General features: G+C 41.2%; 1 protein-coding gene across 3 annotated transcripts in view; it reads left to right on the forward strand.

Moving 5' to 3' along the window:
• Positions 1–26,808, forward strand: part of LOC309720901 (uncharacterized protein) — a 40,279-nt gene that overhangs the window by 11,751 nt on the left and 1,720 nt on the right. For 2 of the 3 annotated variants that reach the window (XR_014280588.1, XM_082558137.1), the window contains exon 3: positions 23,644–23,701. The exons of the other annotated variant lie outside the window; for it this stretch is intronic. Coding sequence is in view for 1 of the 2 variants with exons in the window: in XM_082558137.1 (XP_082414263.1) it covers positions 23,644–23,701 (58 nt within the window). In the remaining variant the exon portion in view is untranslated. The remainder of the gene's footprint in view (positions 1–23,643; positions 23,702–26,808) is intronic. 3 annotated transcript variants of the gene reach the window in all.

The following is a 26,808-nucleotide window of genomic DNA, read 5'->3' on the forward strand; positions in this document are numbered from 1 at the left end:
GAATAAGAGCATGCTTATCCAGTATTCACGGTGTTGTGCACAGTAAAACCCAGGGGGCAGTGTTATGCATGTTTCTATCATGCTATCACATGCTGGCCCAGAGCATGTTTAAAACACAGGGTTTTCAATACTATATACATTACATAATCTTCACTCATCACATGCCCTAGTCACAAGATTTATCTCCCTCTTCTGCTCCCCAAAGAAATGAAAAGAAGTTGAAGGATCTGCTTGGTTTGAGATAGACACATGTAGGATGTCTCTGTTAGTCCTTTTGTTTAGTGGTTTGAGCTGTTATATTGAGCCCAGCTGGTTTGGCTGTCAACTCAGGTTATATTTGTGCTGAATCAGATGGGAAAAATGAGTGTGCCAAACTCATTAGGCTCTGTAAATAGCCAGAACCCAAAGTACGGTCTAATGGCGGTTGGTTAGTTACAAAGTCTTTGTTCTTGCACAGAAGGGGATCAGAAGATTTTCTGTGCTTTTTTAAAAAAAAACTATTATCTTGAATGAAGCATGCGTGGCAGAGACCCAATCATGGAAACAGCTATACCAATACACACAGGTACATTCACAGCTGCATATCACATAATCACACACAAGCTTATTTACACACACAACTTTGGATGTGTGTGTAAATAAGTATATATCTATATATCTATCTCTCTCTATCTCTCTCTATCTATATCTATATATATCTTGTAGCTACATGCACAGACACAAGCCACAGGTGCACGCAATGCAAACATTAAACACTAACCCTTAAATGCATCCCCATTTCATAAACACACAATTATTTGTACAAGCATAAAAAGCTCTCTAATTAAAGAGAAAAATTATGAATTAAGTAATAGGAGCATCTGAAGATTTCCAAATTTTGGGGGAAGAATAGAGATATCACTTTCTAAACTGGCTTCTCCAAGAATGTAAATGGACTGATTCTTATAGAGCGCTTTTCTACTCTCCCGAGTACTCAAAGTGCTCTATACAACATGCCACATTCACCCAATCTCACAAGCACTTTCATTATAGATAATGCTTTCTAAATACATTCACACACATTCATACGCTGATGGATGCATTGGAGAGCAACTTGGGGTTAGTATCTTGCCCAAGGATACTTGACATGCAGACTGGAGGAGCCAGGAATCGAACTGCCAACCTTCCGATCAGTAGATGACCTGCTCTACCTCCTGAGTTACAGCCAACCCTAATGTCAGTGTGCAGAAAAAATACTGGCATTCTAACAAACCATGAGCTGAATCATGTACTAGAACTAACACATACTGAACAGTCCTGAAGGTACTGTTCTCCTGGTAGATAGAGTGAGGTCTATAGGTCTCAGATCACTACTGGCGATTATTCTGTTTTGCATCAGTATTGGATTCTTCAGTTAAAAATTCAAGTTTCTGACAACAGAAACTCAGAGACTGTTAGAATATCTTAGAATATGTTTGCTTTACTTTTTACTTTAATGACAACACCAGATGAGTAGCATGGACTTCTCAAAAAGCTTCTTCCAGCCTGGTCTTCTTTCTGTCTGATGTACTCTGACAGCTCTTTGGTCTTGCTCATGGTGGTGGAGAGGTTGGAATGGAAGAAACTGATTCTGTGGACAGGTGTGCTTTGTACACAAAATTCCTAAAGAATTATTGATTGTAATCTGTGGGAGGCAGGGATTAAATACTGAGTTTCCTCACTAATATGCAAATCAATTCATAACTTTTATGTAATGTGTTTCTGGATTTTTGATTTGATTTTTGATTGAACTTTAGTTCAATCAAAAATCCAGAAATGAGACAGAATGGTGATGGTGATATCCATTCCAGGGAAACAAGACAGCTTCCACAAACAGTGGAGTGCAACATTCTCTTTTTTCTCTTAGCCTCAAAATATTACATAGTATACCTTTAAAAAACATTCAGATAATTACAATTAGTAATAAAGTTTTGAATCACTTGTATATAGTCATATATAACTATAATGCCAAAACCAAATAGTCACTCAATATTGTAGTAGAACTACAATTATTAGTAAGAGAAGTAGGGTAACGCTGGGCTGAGATGATCTGGAATGGTGCTCCGCCACCTTCTGGCTGAAACCTGTCCGAGCTGTCATAGGGTGAGAGGCGGGCTGCACCTTGGAAAGGTGATTAGTCTGTTCCGGGCCTGAAAGAGAAGACAATCATTCACAGTCACATTCACACCTTTCACTCATTAAGTTAACATGACTCTAGGAAGAAGCTGGAGAATCGAGCCATACACAGGGAGAACTACATCAGGTGTGGTTTCGTTTCATGGTTTTGTTACAAGATCTCGCTTACAGTGTAAAACACCTTCAGATGATTGTGATCCGTTGCTACATAATTAAAATAATACATTTTTTGAAGATTTTGACTTCATATCTGTTCACATTTTGTGGTTTCTCAGCCCTTTTTTATATTTTTCTGTCTCTCTCTGTCTTACACACACAAACAAACACACATGCACACACGCATGCACGCACACACACAGAGACAGGGGCTTAAGGGTGTCATGTAACAAGCTTGCGCTCTTCAGATAAGCCTATTTAGCAAGTGCTGGTCTAATTGAATTACTGTGCTGCAGACAGTTTGTGTGACTGTGTGTGTGTGTTTTTTACTCTGACGCAAGGCATCAGAGCATAACGTCGACTTGGCCTGTTTTGGTGTCAAACTGGAATGTAATTTGTGTCTCTCAGAGATCTTGACTGTAGGAGGGAGAGATGGAGCCGGGACTGCATCTCTTTTCCATCCTACATCTGCTCATCCTTTCTCCTCCCATCCTTTTCTGTCCATTTCTATTTCTAAATCAGGCCTTTCCTGTTTGGGAACTGGTGGTTTTTCATCATGAACTACTGCCCTGACTTAAGACATACTTACATAAATCTTTACTGTAAAAGCTGTACATGTGTGGTTACAGAATTTCATTTTACAAAAATTATATGTGGTGGATTTAGTAATTTAATTTAATAATAGTGGCAACAAAAAAAACCCCAACCACTGGTATTACATTACTGACTATGGTCCAGATTGTAAAAATCAGTTTTGTGAATTTCAATGTCTTTTTGTAGTGTACTTTAACGATTCAGACTATCTTCGTTGAAGTCCACTGTCTCTGGACCATTCTTCCCAAAGAAAGCTGTCAACTTCATTTTTTTTAATATTACTAAGAAAGAGAAAATAGCTCATTACCACTTAATTTCTCCCTGTTTCTTCTTATCCAGACATGTCTCCTGTTTCTGTTTGTCGCCATCATTACAATCTCCTTGAAATTAATATAGGTTTCTCAGATTTCCATCATTTGTTCAGAAATTTTTACAAAAGGTTGTTTTCAATGAAGCCTAGTTTTCTAAAGTAGTACAGTAATTTATTTCCTGCCACTGTCACTTTTTCGAATTCTGTTGCCTGTAAATAGGCAAAGCTATTAGCCTAGGAGCAGGTAGAGTAAGATCACTTAACTGTTGTGATTTATGTACACCTACTGGATATTTCATTACATCCTTCTGGCTGAAATTGCAGCAAAAGGATTTGTTGCTTTTACATCACAGCAGGCGATTTAGGAAATGAGAAAGGCCTCTTTTTGTCATTATTCATCTGTTAATGGTCCCAGAGTTAAACAGACTCAATCCCCAACAATGGCTCATCTTGATTAACATTACTAATGAGTGTGATATCCCATAAATTTATCAGTTTCACTACAAATTTAGACATTTTCCCCTGATGTAGCTCAAGTTGGCTGTTTATCATACTTTGCACAGGTTACACTTGTTTATCAGGGACTGTAGTTTTTCTAGTTCTGCTAATCTCTCTGTGTGTCTTTCTCTCTCTCTCTCTCTGTTTGTGTGTATGTGTGCTTCATCAAGTGAAATCACAGCAGTTTTGTTGGGCTCTGCTGACCTGGGCTCACATTACTGTGCATAGGCAGAAAATAGCCTATCTTCACGGAAAGCTCAGAGTGTATACACAGACAAACACATCACCATCTAGTTAGTGCCAAGGGAGCACATAATATATTACCCTACTGCTGCTGCTAGTAACAAACACAAGCTATGTACTTGTGGATACCTGCACTGTTTGAGCTGTCACTAAAACAAATGTGGGCATAAACACATTCAGAGATGGTCTGAACATCTGAACTACTTAAGTATATCTCGCTGTTACGTAAAAAGCCACATGTGACATTTGAACATCGGAAGTACCTTCCATATTAAATAAGTGTTACGATCAAAAATGTTTAGTTGGCCATTTGTCAGTAATATTAAAGCGAGGAGGGGGGCTGACTTTTTCAATCATTAAACTTATAGTCTAGTTCCATAGTGCCAAGTTTTGTGGTATTATAGGTGTTTAAAAATTACTACTATGGTTACTATTAAATAGACTGATGCCTGTAGCATCCCAGTACTAGAGACTAGCTTGTTGGCTTGTGAGTATCATTCATGGAGAAAATTAATGCCTTTATATAGACTAAACTGACATATAACCACTCAAAGCAGTGAGTACTGACATTCAGCACAGACACATGGACATTAATCTACAAAGAAAGGTCTGCTATTGCTAGCCCGCCAACTGTTAGCAGACCCCACAAGTTAATCTGACATTGCTGTGTACAGGGCTCTATGTAGTGCATTTCAGTGTAATTTAAAATCAAATCAGATGTTATCAAATAATGTTATTAAAGATGTTAAATGGCTGTAAAATATAAAATATTTATATGTGTAATAGTTAATGGATGTGCAGCAGGTTTGAGTGATCAAAGATAGAGATGGAAATGTACAAGTGAGTGAAGCGCGTGTGTTGAGTGTCAGAGTGAAGAAAATGAGAACGAGAGAGAAAGAGAAAAGTGGACAGCTGGAGGAAAGTTAGTGAATCACAAAGTGCAAAGTAGGAGGACGTGGAAGAACCTATATAAGATCATGAATAGGGATGGGTACCGGTGTCCGGTGCCATCATGACATAAACGGTAGTAACCAGACCGAAAAGCAGCGCACATTTCGGTGCTTTATTTCGGTGCTTTTTTTTCCTGAGCTGTGATACACTTCTAGCCAATCATTTTACGTTTCCGAGGATAGTAGGCGGGGCCAGGTACGTACGTTCTGTTAGAGCAGAGCTACAGATTAAAAATGTCCAAGGCGAAGCGGTCAAAAGTCTGGCTGTACTTCACAGCAAAATATGCAAACTCAGCAGCCTGCAACAAGTGCTTTAAGCTGATACTGTGATACTGTCAAAGGAGGTAACACCTCAAATCCGATGAAACACCTGGCGACGCATAGCGTTTTTTTTAAAAGCCGAGAAATGCGCCGTATTTGATAGCTTGCTGCGAGACCTCATACCGTGCACGTCGGGTGGGTTGCCAGTTATCGGACCCGGAGCAACATCCCCCAAAAACCCGAAGAATAGAGTCCTGGCCCCTAGCCCTGCCAGTGTAGCAGAAATGATGACAGATGATGATGGCAGCAGCCGTTCTTCTCTGCGTGAGTAGCTTCATGTTGTTCGTGTGTAATTTACGTTGAGTAGGCTAACCACGTTATTACATTAATGCATGTCAGGTGAACTAGCAAACATGATCATAGCTACATGCGGCTGTCTTCTTGTTTGATGGCAGATACTCCCTTCACCCTGGCCAAAAAGGCTAAAATGACCAAAGAAAAAGTGGGAAACAGTTAAACATGAGAGGGTTTAAGTTTGTGTTTTTTCCATTGTTTAAGCACTGCTTCCAGCCAAGAGTGATGCCATATATGCCCCATAGCTGCAGAAAAGGCTAACATTGTTATCTTTTTACAAAAAAAACCAGCTGAACATGAGAGGTTTTTGGACCAATTTTGTGTTCTCCATTCTTTAAGCACCGGTTCGAGCACCGTTTAAGCACCGGCACCGTTTCAAAAGTACCGATTTGGCACCGGTATCGGATAAAACCTAATCCCATCCCTAATCATGAATAGTGGAAAGGCAGTAGGTCCAGATTACATACCTGCTGAGGTATGGAGATGTGTGCTTTTTAATTAGATTGTTTAATCCTATTCTGGTGAGTGGAAGGATTTCTGAGAAATGGAGAAGAGTCTACTGGTACCGATTTTCAAGAGCAACAGTGCTGTACAGAGCTATACACACCATGAAGATATCGGAAAGTTGTTGAAGCTAGGTTAAGCAGAGAGGTGATGATCAGTGAGCAGCAGTATGACTTCATGCAAAGAAGGAGCACTACAGATGTTTGCTTTTAATAGCAAACTGTGTACCCCAATAAATTTGGCACCTACGTTATTGACAATGCCACTTGACTGTCAGGAATTTAGCCTAAGATTTAGGTGTGCTATAGTAGCAAAATGCTTACATTCTGGCCTGTATACTTTTTTGTAGCATACTGTGATGATAATATATATGCTGTGCTTTGTTATGTGAAGCTGAGAAAAACATATCTGGAACAAGAGGCTCCATCTTTTTTTCCTCATTAGTGTCCATTCTTGCTGAGAGATACTACAGCAGCTCTATATTTTTGGTATTTCTTTGATCTGGTTTATCTTCACTGCTAGTGTATTTATAACAGAGTAGTAGATTCTTGAAATAATGAAAGCACAAATGTGTATAGTCCATATTGTAGTTGCCGTTGGTCACAAAGAATGCTATAAATAATCTGAAATTATGATTGATATAAGGATTTTTCTCCTGTGATGCCTCTGGGTCAGGGTTTAGCTGCATTATGAGCCCCCATTAATAATGCTTTAGTGCACTGAAGAAGATGATCACAATGCTAAATCCCTCAATAATCAAATAATTCCCATCCATCAGCAATGGGATTTAATTTAAGTGCCTCTGAGACAGCAGGTCCCTCTGCCATCATAACAATGATTGCTCTAAATCATGTTGCATTGCATGACATTGACTTTTGGCTCTCTAAAATGATGGGACAAACACTAAGAACCAGTTAAAGATAAGAGGCTGATTGTTCCACATAAAACACAATTATTGCTTTCATGTCAAGGACATTACTGTGCTTGGTTCTTCTGAAATCTGGAGTTGGAATATATCACGAAGAGCTGACGAGGCCTGTGTTAGTGATTGGGAAACAAATGAAGTATTGTTTTAATTTGACTCTAGAGGACACAGTCCTTACAATTCAATTCAATTCAATTTTATTTATACAAATCAAAACAACAGTCACTTCAAGGCGCTGTATATTGTAAGGTGGACCCTACAATAATACATACAGATAAAAACCCAACAATCATATGACCTCCTATGAGCAAGCACTTTGGCGACAGTGGGAAGGAAAAACTCCCTTTGAACAGGAAGAAACCGGCAGAACCAGGCTCAGGGAGGGGCGGCCATCTGCTGTGCACCATCATCATAGCATAGCAACATAGCAGCATCAACAGAGATTAAAACTAAAAGATAGAGGAAAATACTTGGGAAACTAGAGCTGGGCGATAGAACGATAACGATACGTATCGCGATATAACTTTTACTCGATAGAGAAATTAAGCTATCGCGATAGACCTCGCCGCTCTTGTCCTCAAAAAAAAAAAAAAAAAAAAAAAAAGGTCAGCCAATCCAAATTAAGTAGCGCAGAGCCGAACCAATCACAGCCGCAGCGTCACGTCGCGTGACTTGTTACGTACAGCACAAGTGCCAAGCCGCACGTGTGTTTGTTTGGGAAGCAGCCAGCGCGTAATGGAGCCAGCGCGTAATGGAGGAAATGAGTGTGCCGACTAGAAAAATCAACCGAGCGTGACCGAAGAGAAAACAGATGATGGTTCCAATGCCGGAGAGATTGTCGAACGGAAGAGCCATAGAAGTTCCGTAGTGTGAAGGTATTTCGGCTATTTCAAGTCTGACAAAAAACAGAGTAGCGTGCACTGTAAATTGTGCCGAAAGCAAGTCTGGAAATACAATAAACTGGTGCATGCGTCACACTGTGCGCCACGTTATTGTTTCGGTGAAATGAATTTCTACAATACTGTTACTGTTAATTCTACACTCTGCAGTGTTTAAATGCTTACATATACACACAGTTACTGTCCCTCCACACATACGACTCAGTTCTGCTTCTATGCCGCAGCTTTGTTTACTTTTTCCCACCGAGGCTTCTAGACTTCTGATTGGCCAACATTTCTGCACGGTTAGGAATCTAGCGCCACCTGCTGCTTTGGCATGTTCATAGCAGCGTTTTCCTTCATTTCTGCCTTTATGTGTGGACGGGATTATTTTTTAAAACACAAACGGAAAATCTCCGTTTTCAAAAATACCCGTGTACGTGTGGACGTAGCCTCAGTCTCTGACTGGAAGCGCTAATTCGTCATTCGGCTTTTGTCAGACTAAAGTAACAGTTAAAACTGTTTGAAAAGCTCAGCTATACAACAAGGAGAGATTGAGAATTTCCTTTTAGTTCTCAGTTTATTTGATATTGACAAAAGTTAGTCAGTTTTGTCTGTTCTTCTGTAAAACAAACTAAGATTTATTTTTAGAATTAATATTTTGTTTCTAAGTGGAATTGACAATTTAGTCTGTTTTGTTTGTTCTATTTTGAAACTTAAACGCTTTAGTGGCTGCCTTTTGTGTAGTTTGCAATATTTGCCTTTATTTATCTGAAAAAGTCTCATGTTCCTTAAGTACATCTACCCTGTTGAACTTATTATGGGAAATAAATATTTAAATAAAAACAAGCTGCTGATTATTTCACATTTTACTTGTGAGCAACGGCACATTTAAATCTTACAAATATAGTTATTTGGCTTATATCGTGATAGATATCGTTATCGCCTGAAATGAAAAAAACATATCGTGATATGAAAAAATCTCATATCGCCCAGCTCTATGGGAAACTGAGAAAAATAGAACCTGCTGTGTATAACTTCTACATGTAAAGGCCTGGTTATTTCTGCAGAAATGGCCTAACAGAGACATTATCTTGAATTATTTCCAGAATTACTCTTGAGGAACTTGGCAAAAGAGATGAAGGAATAAAATTCACTTTGCTCCCTTAGCTATGCTATTGGTGTTAGGGATTATGAACATAAGTATTTGGTTTGCAGCAATGTAGTTCCAGGAGTAAAGCAATACTTTATGGCAACTATAAGAGTTGGAAAATGAGCACTGAAAAGGAGTTGCGGAATTGGATGGCACTAATTTCATATTAGAGCTAATGGTACTTTTAATTATTTTGTAAATATTCCATTCTAGCCTGAGATGTTTGATTTCATAATTTGACGTAACATTTGTTACTACAAGGATGAAACCTACATCTGATCGTCTTTCATCTCCACAGAGAGAGAAAACACATAGGGTGGAGATGAGTGGTATGTTTGGATGAAGATTCAGCAAGCCAAAATGAAGGGAGATTTCACTGCCTCAATCTGAATTCCTTCTTTGGGGGGAAAGGGAAGGGAATGGGAAGTTTGGAATGGACAGTCAGTGCAAGCTAAGCCTCTACAATCTGCCCAATTTAGTGTTTGTGTGTGTAAGAGCAGTCTGTCATCTGTCGTTGAATAAAAACTGTCTGACGACTAACTAGTGCATGACGCATGCTGATAGACTGACGCAGGCTGTGAGTATTTACCTTGGTGATGTGTCATAAGAGCTGTGTGCCAAGCTGAAGGTCGCTGTGCCGTTCATGATCACTGTGAGTAACTGGGTAAAACAAACATGCATCTATACCTTCTTCCAATTACTTCCTATTCATTCTTTGTAGAAATTACACTAGTCTTTCATTAAGTGTTTCACACATATATATATATATATATATACTGGCCAAAAGTTTGAAGTCATTTTAAAGTTTATTTATTTATGAAACAAAAATATTTGACTTCATCAAATATTTTTTTCTTACTGGTAAATACAGCTAATGTAGATTTATGATCTTGACTACAACTTTATTGACATTCTTTATTGCTTTCATACTGGTGACCAAGTATCTTTATGCTTTCAGCTGGGAGCAATACCAGGCTGCAGTACATGAAAAATTATTTCACTTAGTATTATGTGTTAATCTGACTATCATATTGCTCATTAACTGGATTCCAGGTTCCACCCCATTCTATCTTCTGCCTGTCTTCCACCAGTCTTCGCCTTACGGATGCACAACAAAGTCTTTCAACTACAAAGAATGAAAAAAGTTTATTAGGGGACAGACTAGGGGTGGGCGATATAAACCATATACAATAGAAACGATATAAATTTGGCCAGCTATAGAGATTTTGACTATATCGCTCTATCGCGATAGCGCATGTTGATTATGTCATCAAGCTGCGCCTGTTTTGGTCAAAAGCATCGCAGCGGCTATAACCATTATCATCTGCAAATTATGGCAGGCGACAGTCACAGCAAAGAGATGAAGCACTTTTGAAATATGGGGAAAGCCAAAAACTACGCTTCCTCCACTTCCGTAACATTGATTCATTAATGTTGAATTCTCTCGCAGCTGTTCTATTCCCATGTTGTTGCAGTATATTAATAACTAACCTCGTATTGTGGATGAATAATCTCAATTGTTCTCCTGACTGAAGTTTGGCCCGTGTATAGCATCCTGCTATGCGATTGCATTTGTCCCTGACCACCAGAATCCCTCACGTGAACTTTTATGGAGTGGAAAAAAAGTTGCCGTTCATCCTCCAGCTTCACTGTGCTAATGTTATGCTAACATAGCTGTTAGCTAGCAATCACGTAGCACAACATTATATACCAGGTAGTCCAACTTCAGTAACCCTGCAAACGCCACTGCTGTTTAGTTTTCTGTCTTCATTTATGTTGGAAGTGGTAGCAGAGCTGTACGTTTTAATTCGTTTCAAAAATCTCTCAGTCAGAACATGGTATGAAATGTTTAGGTTTAAACTAGCGAGCTAACTTCCTGTTAACTTCTAACTGCGTTAAATTTAATAAATTCTGTTTTCATGGATGCATGGTTGTAAAACGTAATTGTTACACCCGATAAAGCAGCAACGTTGATGATTTAATTAAAGATGAGAGAATTTAGACCGTTTTTAACTCTTAGTGTTCGTTTGACTTTGGGACCTGAAATGGACGGAGTTTTGGACCCAGATTACTCCGCGAAGCTCCTCACTACGGCAGCCGTAATGCTCTGACAATCCATCAAGCAGTGCGGCTTACCAAAGTTGTACTAAAACATTTTTTAACAGATTTCTGCACGCCAAAATCAGTTCGAGGTCATTAAGTACAACCAGAATTCAAACATAAGGAACACTCTCAATTTTTGAGAAAATTAAAGGATTTTCAGTGTGCCTTATAGTGCGGAAAATACGTTATACAGAAGAAAAGAATATATCGTGATATATATCATTACCGCACATGCTTCAAATTATATCACGATATGAATTTTAGGCCATATCGCCCAGCCCTAGGACAGACCATCTCTAAAAATGCACTGTTACCTTAAATTCAATTTTAAAACCAGGCTAACAGAGAAACACCCACTCTTTGTTTCTTCGTCTCTGGTTTTGAGATGATGAATCAGTGCACAAGCATTGCAAATTTCTTCCAATCTCATTAGTTTGTTTGCACTGTTTTGTGGAGGGAGCGAGTGCAGGGAATTGTATGCACATCTGGGCATGTTAAATGCAGAGATGCTAACATGAAACTACAGTGGGGTTAGTGATGATATAGTAATAATAATATTAATTATCTAGACTGGTAAAATATGCTTGAATGCTGTGATTGCCATCCATTGTCCATTGACACAACCCTACTACACTCAACAAAAATATAAACGCAACACCTTTGTTACTGCTCCCATTCCCCATGGGATGGACGTAGAGACCTAAAATTCATTCCAGATACACAATATAACCATCCCTCCCAAACAGTGGTCACAAATCAGTCCAAATGTGTGGTAGTGGGCACATCTGCTATATTGAGATAATCCATCCCACCTCACAGGTGTGCCACATCAGGATGTTGATCTGACATCATGAGTAGTGCACAGGTGTACCTCAGACTGCCCACAACAAAAGGCCACCCTGGAATGTGCAGTTTTGTCTCACAGCAAAATGCCACAGATGCCACAAGCAATGAGGGAGCGTGCAATTGGCATGCTGACAGCAGGAATTTCAACCAAATCTGTCGCCCGTGCATTGAATGTTCATTTCTCAACCATAAGCCGTCTCCACAGGCGTTTCAGAGAATATGGCAGCACATCCAACCGGCCTCACAACCGCAGACCTCGTGTAACCACACCAGCCCAGGACCTCCACATCCAGCAGGTTCACCTCCAAGATCGTCTGAGACCAGCCACCCAGACAGCTGCTGGAACAATTGGTTTGCACAACCAAACAATTTCTGCACAAACTGTCAGAAACCGTCTCAGGGACGCTCAACTGCATGCCCGTCGTCCTCATCGGGGTCTTGACATTTTGACACAAGATGGCGCGGCCACGTCCAGACGCCTTCCTGACCGCTCCGCTCCGACTATCCACTTTTCTTGTTTTTTACCTATTTTTTGCTCTGGTTTACATCCCAAAATCCTCTAGTCTTATAGTATACGACAGCGGATCACTTGTAAACTGGCCGCCAGAGATTCTACGCGGCGCGGAAAACAACAAAGGACGGGCCGCTCATCCGAGGCGCAGAACAAAGAAGCGCCGGGGAAAACGCGCTGGTATTAGGAACAGACTGAGACAGCAGGCGCATCGCGCACCACTGCCCAGTATCCTACTGGCCAATGTACAATCCATGGAGAACAAGCTCGATGACCTAAGAGCAAGGGTCACCTTCCAACGTGACATGAGGGACTGCAACATTCTGTGCTTCACGGAGACATGGCTGACCCCCACCGTGCTGGACCAGGCCGTAACTCCGTCGGATTCATTCTTTGTGCTCCGCGCGGACAGAACGGCAGAGTCGAACAAAACCAAAGGTGGGGGAGTGTGTTTCATGATAAACAGAAAGTGGTGTGATGCCAGGAGCATTTCTACTCTCTCCAGCGGCTGCTCGCCACATCTGGAGTTCCTGAGCATTAAGTGCCGCCCTTTCTATCTGCCCCGTGAGTTCACCTCAGTCATCGCCACGGCGGTCTACATCCCACCCCAAGCGGACACAGGTATGGCTTTGTCCGAATTACATGATGTGCTGAGCTCGCTTCAAAACAAGGACCCGGGCGCAGCCCTCATTGTAGCAGGAGACTTTAACAAAGCGAACCTCAGACAAGTCATGCCAAACTTTTACCAGCATGTCTCGTGTCCAACGAGAGGGGATCGGATTTTGGATCACTGCTACACGCCATACAAGCAGGGCTACAAAGCTGTCTCACACCCGGCTTTTGGGAAGTCTGACCACAACGCCATCTTCCTCATTCCCCAGTATAAACAAAGCATACGGAGGGAAGACGTGACCAAGAGGGAGGTAAAACGGTGGACTGCCCAATCAGAAGCTACGCTACAGGACGCACTCAACGACGTCGACTGGGACATGTTCAGAGCATGCGCAGTCGACATCAATGAGTTTACGGAAGTAGCAGTATGCTTCGTCAATATGCTAGCGGAGGAGATTATCCCCACTGCGAGAGTCACCACATTCCCAAACCAGAAACCGTGGATGGACAGATCGATCCGCACTGCCGTAAACGCCAGGACCGCCTCCTACAACGCGGGTCTCGCCACTGGCGATATGAGCGCCTACAAAGCGGCCTCATACGGCGTGCGGCGCGCGGTGAGAGATGCCAAACGCCGGTACCGGGAACGTGTGGAGTCCCGCTTCCACCAGGGTGACACACGGAGTATGTGGCACGGACTACGCACCATTACGGACTACAAAGCCAGGGACACTGCGCCGATCAACGCCGACTCTGCATTCACCAACGAGCTGAATCGGTTCTACGCCCGTTTCGAGGTTAGCCAGGCGGCTAATGCTATCTACTGCCTGACTACCGAGGACAGTGACGTCATCAGCGAGAGACCAGTGACCAGCATCGCGGAGCATGATGTCCGAGCGGCACTGAGGAGAGTGAACACAAGGAAAGCGGCGGGGCCAGACGGCATCACCGGCCGTCTGCTGCGCTGCTGTGCTGACCAGCTAGCAGGTGTGTTCACTTACATCTTCAACGAGTCCCTGGCGAAGTCTGTGGTCCCCACATGCTTCAAAAGATCCACCATCATCCCTGTGCCCAAGAACAGCAAACCCTCATCCCTGAACGATTACCGGCCAGTTGCACTGACCTCGGTAGTAATGAAGGTGTTTGAGAGGCTGCTGAAGAACATCATCTCCCCCTCCATCCCAGACACCACAGATCCGCTGCAGTTCGCCTACAGATCCAACAGATCCACAGAGGATGCCATCACCCACGTCCTACACACCACTCTCAGCCACGTGGACAAGAAACAGGGTAACTATGTGCGAATGCTGTTTGTTGATTACAGTTCAGCGTTTAACACAATAGTGCCCTGCAGACTGTTCACAAAGCTGAGGGATCTGGGACTTAACAGCCGTCTGTGTGCATGGGTGTTGGACTTCCTCACTGGCAGAACTCAGGTGGTGAGGGTGGGCAGGTGCTTCTCCAACAGCATCACCATCAACACAGGAGCACCTCAGGGATGTGTCCTCTCACCACTGCTCTACTCCCTCTACACTTCAGACTGTGTGGCCACCCATGGCTCCAACACCATTGTGAAGTTTGCTGACGACACAGTGGTGTTGGGTGCCATCTCCAACAACGATGAGGCGGCCTACATGGATGAAGTGAAGAATCTGGCATCGTGGTGCCAGGACAACCACCTCCAGCTGAACGTCAGCAAGACCAAGGAGCTGGTGGTGGACTTCAGAAGGGGTCAGCACAGAGACTACAAGCCCATCATCATCAATGGAGCTCCAGTGGAGAGGGTGCAGTCCTTCAAGTATCTTGGTGTCCACATCTCCTCAGACCTGACATGGGCTGCCCACATTCAGGTCCAGACCAAAAAGGCTAGGCAGCACCTGTATCACCTACGACAACTGAGGAAGTTCAGGGTCTCTCCAAAGATCCTCAGGATTTTCTATACAGGCGCTGTGGAGCGCATCCTCACACAGAACATGACATCGTGGTTTGGGAACAGCTGTGTGAAGGACCAAAAAGCTCTCCAGAGAGTGATCCGTACAGCAGAACGCTGCTGCAGGATTGCTCTCCCCCCGCTTCAGGACACCTACACCAGGAGATGCCGGACTAGAGCAGCGCAGATACTGAAGGACCCGTCCCATCCAGGCAACAAACTGTTCCAACTTCTGCAATCTGGTAGAAGGTTCCGCATCTTCCGGGCAAGGACAGAGAGACTCAAGAGGAGCTTCTATCCCCAAGCCATCCGTGCCCTAAACACACACACCCGCCCTCTCACATCATCTATAATTGACTGAGACAGGACTCTCTTCCAGACACTAAACCAAGGCACAATGTACATTTCAATTCCTTTAATTTTAAATATGTTTATATTGTCTATCCTGTAAAATAGTCAGATGTCTATTCATATTAATGTACAGAATTCACCTGCTTGCTGCTACTACTGCACATTCACCCTGTGTATATACTATATGTATGTATATATATATATAATGTTCTTCCTCTACACCCCCCCCCCCCCAATTTTTGCACATGTCGAGGAGCGTGTCAGGCTACATTTCACTGTGTGTTATACTTGTATAACTATGCATGTGACAAATAAAGAACCTTGAACCTTGAACCTGACTCCAGCTCGTCGCCGTAACAGACTTGTGTGGGCAAATGCTCACATTCGATGGCGTCTGGCACGTTGGAGAGGTGTGCGCTTTACGGATGAATCATGGTTCACATTGTTCAGGGCAGATGACAGCTGAGAATGTCCCAGTTCTTGCATGGCCAGCATACTCACCGGACATGTCACCCATTGAGCATGTTCGGGATGTGCTTGACCGGCGTATACGACAGCGTGTACCAGTTCCCACGAATATCCAACAACCTCGCACAGCCATTGAAGTGGAGTGGACCAACATTCCACAGGCCACAATTGACAATCTGATAGACTCCATGCGACGATGTGTTGCACTGCATGAGGCAAATGGTGGTCACACCAGATACTGACCGGTTCTGGGACCCCAGACCCCCAATAGCGCAAAAAACTGCACATTCCAGGGTGGCCTTTTGTTGTGGGCAGTCTGAGGTACACCTGTGCACTACTCATGATGTCAGATCAGCATCCTGATGTGGCACACCTGTGAGGTGGGATGGATTATCTCAATATAGCAGATGTGCCCACTACCACACATTTGGACTGATTTGTGACCACTGTTTGGGAGGGATGGTTATATTGTGTATCTGGAATGAATTTTAGGTCTCTACGTCCATCCCATGGGGAATGGGAGCAGTAACAAAGGTGTTGCGTTTATATTTTTGTTGAGTGTATATTACAGTCTCAACTTGAATAATGAAGGACTTTCATTTGAAACTTATATAATATTATATAATAATCCGTTCTTGGAAACAGAAACTGTTCCGCATGGAAAACTGCCAAAATAAAACAAACCAGTGCAAACAGACTAATGAGATTGGAAGAAATCTGCAATGCTTGTGTTTACGGCTAAGCAAAAGAACAAGTGCTTCAGAGTCTCAAGTTTGAGAAACAGGGAAGAAACAGATTTAGAATAATTCTGTTTTGCTAAGATATTCAAGGTCCTAAGAAATACATTGGAAGTGTGCATATTTCATGAATATGATGGTAATTCTGTGCTTTTTTCACTTTTACTCATTACTAAGTGTTATGTTAAGTAAAATGTTTTTCTGCACTTAACTGAATGTTTTAAATATCAAGGGGAAAAAGTCAAGATCAAGCTAATTCAAGTTGTGGGTCTTAATAATATCTCTCCATATATTTTCATTGTTTTAAAATTCACAAATCAAGAGAAAGGACTTTGGCTGTGTCCATATTGTGAACAAATCATACACATATATGCTTCTAATGTTTTTAATATAGATGTACTGGAACATGATATAAACATCTTTTCCGCCACACACTCTGGCGGTAAAGAATTTGCTGTCACCTCTAGTCCACTCAGATATTCATGCAAAAGCACAGTGTATTTCCCTGTGACTCTCAGCCACCGAATAAATGCTGCATGTATAGAAAAGGTGTGACTTTGTGCATGATGTCTGGATAGTACTAGAACTGGAGCCTGGCTGAAGTGTCAAAGCAGTGGGTCTGTGGAGGCAAGCGTACCTTTTTCACTTCTCTTTTTCGCTGTCAGTCAATTCCTCTTGTGTATCATTCAGTACAGATGAATAAGCTGCATTCCAAATCAAATAGAGCCTGTTGAAAACAACTGTTATTTCTTTCACAAACAGGTGCAACCACTGATGTGAATCCTACAAGCTGAGCTTAAAAAGAACTTCCCTAGTATTAGGTTAAATTAACACGTAACCCTCAGTGATAAACCCTAAAGAGCCCAAGTGTCCTTTTTTGTTGCTAGGGAACTGCGGAGTTAGCTGTCAAACCTGCATTCATATGGCTGCTTAGTTACAGGAAAGGTTGTGGAGTTAACATAACTCAACATCACATAGCTTTACCTCAGTATAACTGTTTTTGGCTTGTTTTCAGTAAAAAAAAAAAAAAAAAGAATGTTTAAGTACAGTACAAGAACCTACAAATTCAACTGAAGTATGTACCACCTCTGTCTAAAGTAAGAAAATAATTTAATCACTACTTAAACTGACATATAATTAAATTGAATAACATTATCCAAGCAAAAACCCCAAGGTGGTTAGGGTTATTTGTTACTTATAATACTAGTTTTTTGTTGTAATGTTTTTTTTACCTGCCTATTGTGCACTTTCCAACCAGCCTGTATTAGCGGGCTGCATTAGCTCGGGACAACTAGCATGCCTATAGCATCAATGCAGAGAAAGCAAGTAAGCCAGTGCTGAGCTTGTGATGACACTCTTATTTTCTGCTGTCTCTGTGCGATCATAGTTTATGTTCCACTGATGCATTTTTGCCTTAATGTGACTCAATCCAAATAAGCCTGTTTACAGTTTTTCACTACACAAAAGACAAAAACTGATAAGGAAGCAATTTTTCAGGAAAGGCTTATGAAGTCAAAGTAATAAGAAAAAGAGAGGAAGTGGTGTACAGTCCTGTGTGGATTTCAGTATCCACTAGGATACATTTTCCACATTATGCATATGTAAGCAGTTTTCTGTAAGAATCTATAGACCAGTGATGTGCTACTGTTACAGCAGCACTTTTCACGCAGCCTACTTAAGATTGAACTCTTATATGTTTTTTCAGCCTTTTATTACTTTTCTGTTTTCTGTGATTGGTAACGAGATGGAGCTGATGGGCATTGGGCCTGCTTTGATTGATAATACCCTGACACATGGAAGTGTGGTCAACTTGTGTCTGCTGAGCCTCACCTTTGCTAACTGGACCTCTTGACAGTGTTTGTGGTGTTGAATGCCTTTTGGAACCAATAATATGGTTATACAGGGTGGGCCATTTATATGGATACATGTTAGGATGGCTGGGTCGTTGACCCAGGGTTTTGAGTTTATATATTATTTATCATTTCTATTCTTTGGTTTCTTTGTTAGAGTTATGTCTTATGGTTTGTCTCTGTGTAATCCTTAGTTGCTGTCTCCCCTGTCCGCTATATCCCCGTGTCCAGTCAGTGCCTGTGTCTGCCCTGGTCCCACATCTCTGTTCCCTCTGTTTTAGTGCCTGCATGTGAGTCTGTGTCTTTTGTTCAGTCTGTGTTATGTGTTTCCTGTTTTACTTTGAGGGTCTCTGTCTTATCTCAGTGTGTTCAGTTTACGCTTCCTTGTCTCGTCAGTTCTGATTTCCCCCAGCTGCGCTCTCCTTCTGTGTCTCATTCCCCTCGTTACTTCCCAGTGTATTTAAACCCTGTGTTTATGGGACAATTTTGCAATTTCGTTATCATATCTTTTATTTCAAACACACAAACATGCGAGTGGTATCAATCTCCTCATCTTAGTCTTGGAAACCAAATGAGGATGCATCAGTTTAAAACTGTTGAACTATTAGCTTAATCTTTGATAGTTGCTGAGCAACTATAGGCTAAATAGCTTACTTGATTACCTTCAAATTATAACAAATGTAGATTCAGTCATCTAGATTTAGCTCATGGGGGTTATTTGCTTTTGTTATTTGCATGTAAAATTTGATTTGTTGTTTTGCATGGGTGGAGTTGATTTCCCAGATGTAAACATGCTTGACACTGGAACGAATTTAGCTGTTCATCTACAGCATCTCCCTTATGCATTTTATGATGCAGGCTGACAGACCTCCCCTATTTTCACATAAAAACCTTGCCGGTACAGGTTTACTATATATTACACAGAATATTGGGACCTCTTTTATTAGAAAGTGTGTCAGGAAAGTGAAAAGGCCTGGGAACATTTAGCTGGAAACTTCATTAAGGGTTGAACTGAAGGTCTGTTGGATGATGGGATGGCACAATTCAGTGAAATCACGAGTTCACACAAAAATGTGTAATTTTACACACATACAATGGTGAGGCACACAGGCAGGTCAGCAAAGTGATGGCAAAGTTCAACAGAAGCTGGGAGCTTGCTTTTGCATGTGCAAGTTCAATTTATGTGTGTAGCTTGTGTAATTGAAAGTTTGCAAATGTGCTTGTGTGCGCATGTGCGTATGTGTGTGAGATCAGAGGTCCTGTGTTAAGGACAGGCCTGCTAAGTAGGCCAACAGCTGCTTCCCTGGCAATTCATCTCCAGTCAGCTTTGAAGCCTGCTTTTTCCTCTTATTATTTCAAACCAGGCACATTTGACATATTAATTGAGCTTTCTTTTGTATTCTGGTACACTGACCATCATCATTTTTACTTGCCGGACTTTTACACAAACACATTTAACATCCCTTTGTAGATACAAGCATCTGAGAAACACAAGTGACCAGGTGTTAGTTCCAAGGTTGGTTTATCTATTATGTATTCAAATAAATGCAACATATTCACCACCTGCATGTGCGTGTGTGTGTGGTAGCGTGGGTGTTTATAATTGCGCATTGCAGAAATTACAAACGCTGCTGCTCTGTCCCTCTACCACCTATCGGATGTGTGTGTGTTTTTGTGCCCTTTGATGCTGGACAAAAGACCAGTTCTCCCTTGATCACTCATTTCTTCTCTCTCTTTGCTCTTGTTCTTTTCTAACTCATTTTTCCATCTCTTCTTAACAAAAATGGAAAAATAAACTACAGAGTAAAATACTGAACAGTGGCACAAACATGTGCACACACACTATCCCTCTTTTTGTCCATCACTCTTCATGGCGCACGCAGCGAAGTGCATTCAAGTGAAGCAGAGCACACAGCTGTGAACCAGCCCAGGGGCTTGTCCTCTCTCTCTTTCTCCCTTTCTGTGTATGTCTGTGTGTCTTGACAGCTTGGACCACTGGGACACAACCAGAGGTGTAAACAGGTCAACATGAGAATGAGGGCACTCTCAGTGCACGAGAAACAATCAGAGAGTAGCACCGTTGACTCAAAGAACTGTCTGTGCTTGCTGTTTAATTAGAATATTCAGCATCTTCACACACACGGGTACACACAAAGTGAGTGGTTAATCTGTGTTAGAGTTGATAGATGACCACAGTCAGCGGTCAGCCTTTCTTCCTCCCTACAGCTGCTGTGCCACATGCTCACTTGGAGTGGTGAAGCACATGCAGCAGGCCTCCAGTGTAAGCATGGTAAACTGCCGGAAACACTGGTTATATAATCACAGCATGTGTTCACTGTCACTGTGGTCTGGGCAAAATCTCCTGTTTACACAGCACAAACACATCTGCATTTGGTCGTCTTCTCTGTCAGTATTCCACCTGCACTGTCCAGCTTTGATGAGTGTAGCAGCACTAAGAGTTTTGGTTCAACAGCTGTTTAACCCGAGTCCACTTAATATATGAACATCCTCCCACATACCTCATCGATTACTGTTAACCTCATGTGAGCTGTATATGTGGTTAGTTTTACGGGTGATTTATGAAAGTTGTTGAAACTGTTTTCTGAACACAGGCACAGCTGGTTCATTTCAATATCAAGCTGGGCCAGTCACAAAACTCTGTAACGTGCAGTCTTATCACTGCACTTTCCTTGTAAATACAGTACTTTAAAAAAAAAAACAATTTTTACAGCAAAACCCAGTTTGTACTGGCACAGCGTGTTACTAAATCAAGCCCTTAATCTCCAAGAGAACACTGGTCACCCATCTAAGGTTTGGGTTGGATGTGGGGTTTTCAAATTTATAACAGTTTGGAATTCTGGAAAAAGCATTTAATGGTAAAACTTGAAGAGAGACGTCATTTGAACTACAGTATCTTCTACAGTATCTTCTAGTTTCTGATAATATATGTCTTTTTAAATGTAAAGGCAGGTTTACATTTAGTGTCCATCATTTGGTAAATGGTATATGGTCTGTATTTGTATTAGAGATGGCACGATACCACTTTTTTATGTCTGATACCGATACCGATATCATAAATTTGGATATCTGCCGATACCGATATGAATCCGATATGGTGTTTTTTAATCAACAAAACTGTTTTTTTTTTAAATATCTTGCTGCATTTTGTATAAGTTCATACTCAAGTTTAAAACAACAACTACACTAAAGCTATTCTGTTATACCTGTATGCAAAAAAAAATATTTCATAGTACAGCAATACTGATCAATCTAATAAACCTAAACCTACACCATCCTCCCTATTCTGGTATTTTAAAGAGTACTTAGCATAAATATTAAGCAACCTAACTAATAGGGTTCCAACTCCCAGCAACAACAAAAATAAATAAATAAAAAATAGGGAACCACCCCTCACGCTCCACCTCATGATGCTTAATCGACGTAATCAACCTTAATTTGATGCAGTGTGGAAAAAAAAATGCACAGAAATCAATTATTTTTCAAGAAATATTAAATAGATTCAACATCTTTCTTCAACAAAATTGCAGACTGCGCAGATGGTACCTTCCCAAAGGAAAAAGTAGTATAGCTTACTAGGGTATATTAGATTTAATAGTTACTATATACAGTAATGGACTTCTATTCATTTTGCATCAAATTAAAACTTTGGCTGTCAGATAATTATTTATTAAAAGCTCGACATTTTAAATGAGAATAAGAAAGAAAAGTATGTCTTTGTGCCCCCTTTTCCCTGTTAATGCCCTATCGGCCCCCCTGGCTAAACTTTGCTAGATCCGCCCCTGCACAGTTACCAGCCGTCAGCTACGTAGAAAAAGATCCTCGAGTAGAAAGTAATATTAAATACATTCTAACAATAGCTGATCAAGCTTAAACGTGCTGCTGTTGTTCAGCCGCTGGTTTCCTCTTTCTGGTGCAAAGTGGGCCAAAAACAAACAAGAGAGACTCACGACAGAAAAGCCGATCAGCTGATCATTAGCAGTTTCATGATTGAAGTAGCAGCAAGAAGAGGCAGTCGCTTGTTAAGCTTAACGCAGGAATGCTTTACAAACATTCAGAGATGGACTTACACACTTGCTTTATTTCTCTCGGGATAACTTTGTCGGAGATGAAATGCCGGGTTGCTAGCGAAGCTCCAAATGCTATCCAGACCACTGACAGGTCCCGCATGCCACAGCCGCTCTATCACGTGATGCATACTGCTCCGACGTGCTAACCTGAGGTGAGTTACGGCGTGTTGCAAGTTTTGTGAGGTGCTTTCGTGATATTTAATGGATCGGATTACATTTTTTATTTTTCTCCAATATCCGATCCAGTAATTTAGGTCAGTATCGGACTGATACCGATACGTAATATCGGATCGGTCCATCTCTAATTTGTATAGCGTTTTACTTGGTCCTAAGGACCCCAAAGCGCTTTACACTATACACAATCATCCACCCATTCACACACACATTCACACACTGGTGATGGCAAGCTACAGTGTAGCCACAGCCACCCTGGGGCGCACTGACAGAGGCGAGGCTGCCGGACACTGGCGCCACCGAGCTCTCTGACCACCACCAGTAGGCAACGGGTGAAGTGTCTTGCCCAAGGACACAACGACCGAGACTGTCGGAGCCGGGGCTCAAACCGGCAACCTTCCTTGTATGTAACTAAAGCTACAAGTAACTAATGTAAATGAAAATTCCCTGGCATTTATATATCAATGAGCGCAATGTTTTGTTTGAGGTCTAGGAAGTCTTCTTTTAACCTCTTCAGACAGAGCTGACTTCTTTGTCTCGGACAACTTCCCTCTATGACAACAACATAAGATTCACGAGTGATTTGGTTAATAGTTTTTCCTTTTTCCTCCTCCTCAGTGTAATTATGTGTGTGGTAGACAGTGACAATATTTGGCATGGCTGGCTCTGTTCCTGACTGACTGGCACGTATTTGAGTAACAGAAACACAATTAGTCACAACTCAAGACAGGGGTGAGAACCAGTTTTTGCAGTCATTATATCACTGAGTAATTTATTGCTGACTGTGGAAGCATAGCGTGACTCTTACTTGTATGTATTCAAAATTGAAAAGAGAACGAAGGAGGATTGACATCAAGGGAAAACACTCATCATTGAGGCAATTCAGTGTGGGAAGATACATTTTTTCACTGTGTGTGCATGTGTGTACAACAATTACTAATCTTAACTAAGAGTATCCAGTTTCTGATGATTTCTGCTGGTTTATTTTTACAGCTCTGATATCTGCTGGCTGCTGCACCAACTCATGTAGGAGTGTTAAACTTTGGGACAGGTGAGTCCCCAGAATTCTTATCTTTTATATATTATATCTGAACTTTTTATATTATTTTATATTATTTTATATTTAGAAGATATGGTTAAATCACTATGTGGTGGAGCTGTTTTTAACATAAAAGTCCGGTGTGCAAAATACTTTTGAGTGCTAAGACTTTATCACAAGTGACCTTAATGCGGAAAAAGTTTTGTGATCTTTATTTATTTATTTCAGTTATCTTAACTGTCATTATATCAAATGAACAGGTTTGTGAGTAACTATGTACCAGTCTGATGTTTTCCAGTTCCAGTGTGTTGGAACACAGATCAGCACAGTTCTCTCAATACTACAGTGCCAATACCACTGTTCAATTTCTGATAATCATTTATCAGATCATTTGCAAGGCAACACCAGACTTGACGTAAACATTGCTTCCCTTACTTTGTCATTTAAAATGTAACATAAAATATAATCCGAACATATACATTTGGTAAACAGGTGTTTAGTAATTAACTAACAAAGGATAAAATCAAACGATTAAAGAAAAAAAAGTTTAGCTCAGTTTACGAGTTGATGGAGGCAGTTAACATTTACAGTCAAATTAGCTCCACCTTCCCCTGCTCTCAGGCTGAGTGAATGACTGATTTTCTTGTCCTTTGATTGTGCTTGGATAAATAATTCTTAAATAAATAAAAATTAAAAATAAATAAATAAAAATAAATAAAACTACTGATATAATTCTAATAGCCTAGGGTTGGAATAAGGGTAGAAATAAGTCATCACAAATGATGACTTACACATACCAGGATAATATTTATATTTGATAAGAACATATTGATAGGTTTGTAGCTTGAACCTATTCGCTGGAACGTTGAAGGCAATATAATTACACCGCAAGCAAGACACGAAGTAGGCAAAGTTCTTCATGTTTCTCGTGCACGGGAGAGAACCGGACAAACGCCGTTCCTTCGCTTGACCCCAGTTGCTCTCGTCCGTTCTCCCGTAACACTGCTCTTTTATTGAGGTTACATGAATATGCATAGGTTCATTAACATATGACGTCTACATACAAACAAAGAGTACCTTGCCTTTGTGTGTGTGTGTGTGTGTGTGTGTGTGTGTGTGTGTGTGTGTGTGTGTGTGTGTGTGTGTGTGTGTGATTTGTGTGAGGTCAAGATGTGACCCTGTGAAGACTCCCCAAAGCTGGTGCCAGAGTCTAGCGGGTCCATCTGAACAAAAGGCTCTTATACTTAAAGAGATATACGTGTGTTTGCTATATCAACAAAGAGAAGATAGGACCTCTCTTATGCTCCTAGGATGTGGGTGTGCATTCCACTCTAGAATGCACACCAAGCCTTTGCAGCCTGCTAAAGATCACAGTCCTATCACTACACAATTGATTATACACCTCTAAGCATATATGGTTAAATATTTCTAAGCATAAATGACAATCAACAATACAAAACCTAACACATATTATTTTACTTAAGTGAAATGATATGCAAGTGTTACACCAAATATAACAAGAGTGAGAACAAGCAAGACGATTTCACAGGAAAGCATTGCTATTAAGACAGAATTAGTCTGAAGTTCAGTTGAGATGAAACGAAAAAAAAGTCCAGTATCAAATCCAGAAATGATCAAATTTGGCAACGCTTTTTAATTTATTCAGTCGGTAATATGTGAAAACCCAATAAATTCAGAGAGAACAGAGAATGTAAATCATCTACAGGTTATGAAAATTTGGAAAAACATGGAGTAGGTAACACCTTTGGTAGTTGAAGTGCTGACATAAGAAGTCATCTTGGGCAATGGATAGGTTCAAGGTTCAAGGTTCTTTATTTGTCACATGCATAGTTATACAAGTATAACACACAGTGAAATGTAGCCTGACATGCTCCTCGACATGTGCAAAAAATGGGGGGGGGGGTGGAGGAAGAACATTTTTTATATATATATATATATATATATATATATATATATATATATATATATATATATATATATATATATATACACATATATATATATATATATACACATATATACACACACAGTGGGGCAAAAAAGTATTTAGTCAGCCACCGATTGTGCAAGTTCCCCCACTTAAAATGATGACAGAGGTCAGTAATTTGCACCAGAGGTACACTTCAACTGTGAGAGACAGAATGTGAAAAAAAAATCCATGAATCCACATGGTAGGATTTGTAAAGAATTTATTCGTAAATTAGGGTGGAAAATAAGTATTTGGTCACCTCAAACAAGGAAAATCTCTGGCTCTCACAGACCTGTAACGTCTTCTGTAAGAAGCTTTTCTGTCCCCCACTCGTTACCTGTATGAATGGCACCTGTTTGAACTCATCATCTGTATAAAAGACACCTGTCCACAGCCTCAAACAGTCAGACTCCAAACTCCGCCATGGCCAAGACCAAAGAGCTTTCGAAGGACACCAGGAAAAGTATTGTAGACCTGCACCAGACTGGGAAGAGTGAATCTACAATAGGCAAGCAGCTTGGTGTGAAAAAATCAACTGTGGGAGCAATCATCAGAAAATGGAAGACATACAAGACCACTGATAATCTACCTCGATCTGGGGCTCCACGCAAGATCTCATCCCGTGGGGTCAAAATGATCATGAGAACGGTGAGCAAAGATCCCAGAACCACACGGGGGGACCTGGTGAATGACCTGCAGAGAGCTGGGACCAAAGTAACAAAGGTCACCATCAGTAACACACTACAACGGCAGGGAATCAAATCCCGCAGTGCCAGACGTGTTCCGCTGCTGAAGCCAGTGCATGTCCAGGCCCGTCTGAAGTTTGCCAGAGAGCACATGGATGATACAGCAGAGGATTGGGAGAATGTCATGTGGTCAGATGAAACCAAAGTAGAACTTTTTGGTATAAACTCAACTCGTCGTGTTTGGAGGAAGAAGAATACTGAGTTGCATCCCAAGAACACCATACCTACTGTGAAGCATGGGGGTGGAAACATCATGCTATGGGGCTGTTTTTCTGCCAAGGGGACAGGACGACTGATCCGTGTTAAGGACAGAATGAATGGGGCCATGTATCGTGAGATTTTGAGCCAAAACCTCCTTCCATCAGTGAGAACTTTGAAGATGA

The sequence above is a fragment of the Aulonocara stuartgranti genome, assembly GCF_965226115.1.
Source record: "Aulonocara stuartgranti genome assembly, chromosome: 13".
Classification (NCBI taxonomy): domain Eukaryota; kingdom Metazoa; phylum Chordata; class Actinopteri; order Cichliformes; family Cichlidae; genus Aulonocara; species Aulonocara stuartgranti.